The sequence below is a fragment of the Penaeus monodon genome, chromosome 43 (assembly GCF_015228065.2).
Source record: "Penaeus monodon isolate SGIC_2016 chromosome 43, NSTDA_Pmon_1, whole genome shotgun sequence".
NCBI classification, from domain to species: Eukaryota; Metazoa; Arthropoda; class Malacostraca; order Decapoda; family Penaeidae; genus Penaeus; species Penaeus monodon.
The window spans coordinates 25,636,889-25,641,888 of record NC_051428.1 but is presented as its reverse complement, the minus strand read 5'-3'; the positions used below and the strand labels follow the sequence as shown (position 1 = coordinate 25,641,888).

Genomic DNA, 5,000 nt, shown 5'->3' with positions numbered 1-5,000 from the left:
TGGATAGTTTTTTTTTCTCCGACGAGCGAAGTATCAAGTTAAATAGGTAGGGGAGAGCGGTGATGATTCGGACAGGATGATGGTTCGGACGGAGCATTTCCTGAAAAAACTATGGGACCCACAGTCCCGATAAATCGCAGGAAATTGAGAGATATTGTTTACTAGACTCACCCATTGTTTGGAAGCGTTGGCGGGCATACTTTTTTTTCGGAGGTCAGTTTATGTGTTTTTTGCAATTCTCATGTATTTTATGGAGTTATTATCATATGTGGTACTGCCGTGAATATACCAGTTGTTAGGAAACTCAATATTGTGGGCAAATCTGTGTTGTAGATATTGCAGTGTATACGTGATCGAAAATTTCCACATGCGCCAGCTTATTAGGTTTATTATTATATTATATATGTGTGGGATGGTTCGGACATCCAAGGGAAGTGATACTTCGGACGTGTCCGAATCATCCCACTTTTAAAGCCTTAAGACAAAATAATGTTTGTATTCACGTGTATACGATTACATCGATCACACACACACACACACAGTGACAGACAATGATAGCTACGGTATTATTATAACAACCATTATTTCTATTGTTTTAGAGTGAGTGGCTATGCAAGGACCTGCAGCATGGGCCGAAAATATAAGAGAAAAACTGATAAACAGCGGGATCCTACTGCCTTTGAAAATGCACTGATGGAAGTTAAAGAGAAGGGTGCTTCAGTAAGGGTTGCTGCTGCTCTGTTCGGAGTACCTAGAAGCACACTTCATGACTATGTACAGAGATCCAAAACCAGGCCTATTGTTGACCAGACTTTTCAATTAGCAAGTTACTCTGTTAGACAAGTACTAACTCCAAACATGGAAAAGGAATTAGCCACTTACTTAAAAGACTCCTCTAAACTGTTTCATGGTTTATCTACCAACACAACAAAACGGCTGGCATATGAATATGCTGTTGCTAACAAAGTTGGTGTTCCAGAATCATGGGCAAGGGATGAATCTGCTGGAAGAGATTGGTTAACTGGATTTCTTGAAAGACAAGGGGATCTCTCTCTAAGAACCCCTGAAGCAACAAGTCTGGCTCGGATGACAAGTTTTAATAGAACTAACCTTGGCATTTTTCAGACTAAACTAGAAGAGGTTCTACAGCGATATCAGTTATCAGAATCATGCATCTATAACCTGGATGAGACAGGATGCACAACTGTTCAAAAAGTACCAAAGATTATTACACAGAAGGGTGTTCATCAAGTTGGGCAGGTAACTTCACGTGAGCGTGGTGAGCTAGTAACAATGGTTGGCATTATATGTGCCAATGGAAATGCCCTGCCACCATGTTTTATATTTCCACGAGTGAGATTTGATGAAGCTCGGATGATGAACGGTGTTCCACCAGCATGCACAGGACTTGTTCATCCCAGCGGGTGGATGACGAGCAAGAATTTTCTCAATGTTTTACAGCATTTTGTCTTGAATTCTAGATGCAGTCTGGATCATAAAGTTCTGCTCATTATGGATAACCATGAGTCGCATCTCTCTATAGAGGCGATTGATTATGCAAGGGAACATGGCATTATACTCCTGACTTTGCCTCCACATACATCAAACAAGCTCCAACCCCTTGACAGAACTGTCTATGGCCCATTTAAGACCTATTACAATCAGGGACTCAATACGTGGATGCTCCAGCACCCCGGACGTCCAGCAACTATCTATGATCTGGCCCCAATTATGTCCACTGCTTGGGACAGAGCAGCAACACCAGTAAATATAAAATCTGGCTTTCGTTCCACAGGCATTTTCCCATTCGACACTGGTGTCTTTCAAGAGGAGGATTTTGCCGGGGCATTTGTGACTGATAGGCCTTTACCAAATCATCCAACTCCTTCAACCTCAGCAACTTCACAAGGAGCAACAGGACAGCCAGACCTTACACCACCAACTCAGCAGCAACCAACTTCGACTGTTCATACACCCCAGCTAGATCAGCCATCAAGAGTTCAAACACAAGTCTCTGATCCTCAGCAGTCCCAACAATCTTCATCTACTTCAGATTTAAACAGAGATGAGGAATCAGCGATTATAGGCCTACTATCTGGAGAAACAGCAACTGATGAATGTTCTCCTCAAGCCAAACCTATTTCAAATCCTGGCCCTCAACTGCATGTTTCTCCTCGGGATATTCGACCCTTCCCAAAAGCTGCACCAAGGAAAGGGACAGTTAAAGGTAGAAAAAGCGAAAAATGTATGATAGCAACAGATTCTCCAGAAAAGTTTGAAATTGAACAGAAACTAAAGAAAAGAAATGAAACACAAGCAAAGAAAAAGATAAAGTTTGCCAAAGAAAGTTCCAAAACACCAAAAATAAATGTAAAGAAGGCCCAGAGGGGAACACCCGAAGACCAAAGCAGTGATGAAGACACACTTGAAACTGAACATCTCTTATCTGAAGAGCTCAACAAGTCTTCCGACTTCTCAGAGGAGGAATTCGACGTCCCGGAAGTGGACTTCGTTGACAAATTACCAGAGCAAGGAGACTTTGTTCTTATTGGAATAGATCCAATAAAAGGAAACAGAGTGCATTATGTAGGGCGTTTAATCAGTGACATGGATGAGGATGATGAATTTCAGGTTTCATATTTGAGAAAATCATTGAAAGCCTGTTCAAATTCTTTCCATTTTCCCAATATTGAGGATGAAGCCTCTGTTCATAGAGATGCAGTGATTGGAGTGCTACCAAAGCCAGTGCAGCAGAGTGCTAAAAGAAGCCAGGGCTATTTTAATTTTGTTTTAGTTTTGCTGGTTACAATATGCGTTAGACCACTACCCATGCCTTTAATGTTTATTTGGTGTAGTCTTATAGGATCAGGGAAGTGTTTTCTGCCAATTTTCTGAATGTGCATATAATAAATCAAGATTTTCAGTTTAAATTTAGTCATATTTTTGTTATGTATAGCAATAACTTGGTAACAGTGCCCAAAAGGCCAGAAAAGGGTTTGTGTTTGTGACAGAGTCAGTTAGAGTAAGTTGGGGTATGGTAGTGGATGTTCAACCCCCACTCAGATAGGCCAGACCGTACAAAGGTCAATCATTCTTTTCAAAAATAAATATATTTTATTTTTAAAGCAATAGCGAGTCTGGTCTTTATCAAGAATAAATGTCTTAAAAGTGTATTTACTTTATACAATCAATAAAATAACATTATACTGTACTTATTTTTTTATTTATCAACTATTCTAACATTAAAAGTCAAATATATGTATAATCCGAACCATCCCACACACATGTCCGAATTATCACTACTAGCAAGGATGATTCGGACATTTTATATACATTTGCTTGAAAATCTATAGCTTGAAAGGAAACAAGTTGTACTGCTTGGCTTTTGCACTCGAAATTGCCCAAATAATGGGGGTACACTTGGAGATGCAAAAAATGACGTTAATGCTTCAACTTTTTTTTTTAATAATAAAAGAAAAAAAACGTCCGAATCATCACCGCGCTCCCCTAATCAGTGTATAAGTGGTATGCAAAGGGAAAGCCAAATATAAGCAACAAGCAGTTATAACATACATTCATTTATTAACTTTTACTTCATTTTGTTTGATTTGATTTGATTTTATACCTGTAATCTTTTCAAGTAAACTACATGGAGTCATTTATCATTTAGCAAGTGTAAGCTGTAAGCAGTATAGCCAAGTGAGGGCATTAACATTCGATTAGGAAATGGAAACAGGGAATGTCTATTGATTCATATACCTTTTTATGCATTTAATTTTGAATATTAGAATATAAGTGGCATAGTTTGCTTAGGCGTTTCTAACACAACTTAACAACAGGGCTTATATTGTTATACTTAAATGCACTACTGTATTTTTTGGAAAGCATTAGCATTTGATTTTTTAAAACTATACATACAATACCTGTTTTTCATATACTTTCTTATGCATTTAATTTTCATTATTAAAACATGGGTGACAAAGTTTATTTAGACCAGGGCTTCTCAACTGGCGCCCCGAGTGCTGCAGCGGGACCCAGGCAGCAGGGGGAGAAAAGTACAATTAAATAAAAATGAAAGTCCTATCGATGGATTCTTGAAAGTGTATATCCTCGACTGATTGTAGGGTATGTTAGGGAACATATGGGAACACTATGGAGTACTCAGATTGGTGATTTTATTTTCATAATTGCATGTTAAATATTTATCCGGACCTCGGCATATGTTGAAAATTGTCTAACTGGACTTTTGCTCATAATAGCTGATTGGCCATTGTTTAGACCATTCTGTGTATTGTTAATTTAACAACAAGGTTTGTATTGTTATTGAATGGACGACTATCACCATATAAAATCATAGTTCGCTAACTTAGAGCTGGGATTTTATCTGGTGACACTCGTGCATTTAGTTTTAGCAACATAAATCGTTAAATGAACAATATACAGAATGGACTAAACAAACTTTGTCACTCACGTTTTAATATCGAAAGTTAAACGCTTAAGAAAGATAAAACAGTAAAATATAAATGAACATAAAACGTGTACATACATGATATAATTACATATATATTTCCCTTTCCTTTTCCATAACATTTACAATTTGATTATCGTTTAACCTAATTGTTCGTTCGTCCGAAGAGAGAGAGAGAGAGAAAAAAAATGTTTCTTGTATATCAATTTGTTCTTCCTTGTTCGGTCACTAAATGGTTGTTTAGCTTATACGATCACATTTCAAGTAATTCTTATAAAACCTCTGAACGGTATGGGATAGGAAAAGAAGATGATACCAAACAATAAAAATACAATTCACACCATGGTAATTCAGTATTTTATCACTGTAAATAGATGAACCTTTAGGAGGGAAAATGTCATGTTACATTTTCTCGGGTTATTTCTTCTCTTTCTTCTTCTTCTTCTTCTTCTTCTTCTTCTTTTGCCTTATCGGGGCGGGTGAATATCAGTTTGTTTTTTTCCAGAATGCTGACGGCACCCAATAACGTAAA

General features: G+C 37.8%; 1 protein-coding gene across 1 annotated transcript in view; it reads left to right on the top strand.

Moving 5' to 3' along the window:
- The first annotated feature begins 367 nt into the window (after positions 1-367).
- The window catches only part of LOC119568335, a 20,236-nt gene continuing 15,603 nt past the window's right edge, over positions 368-5,000 (top strand). The window contains exon 1 of the mRNA XM_037916789.1: positions 368-2,814. Coding sequence (XP_037772717.1) covers positions 628-2,814 — 2,187 coding nt within the window. The 5' untranslated portion in view covers positions 368-627. The remainder of the gene's footprint in view (positions 2,815-5,000) is intronic.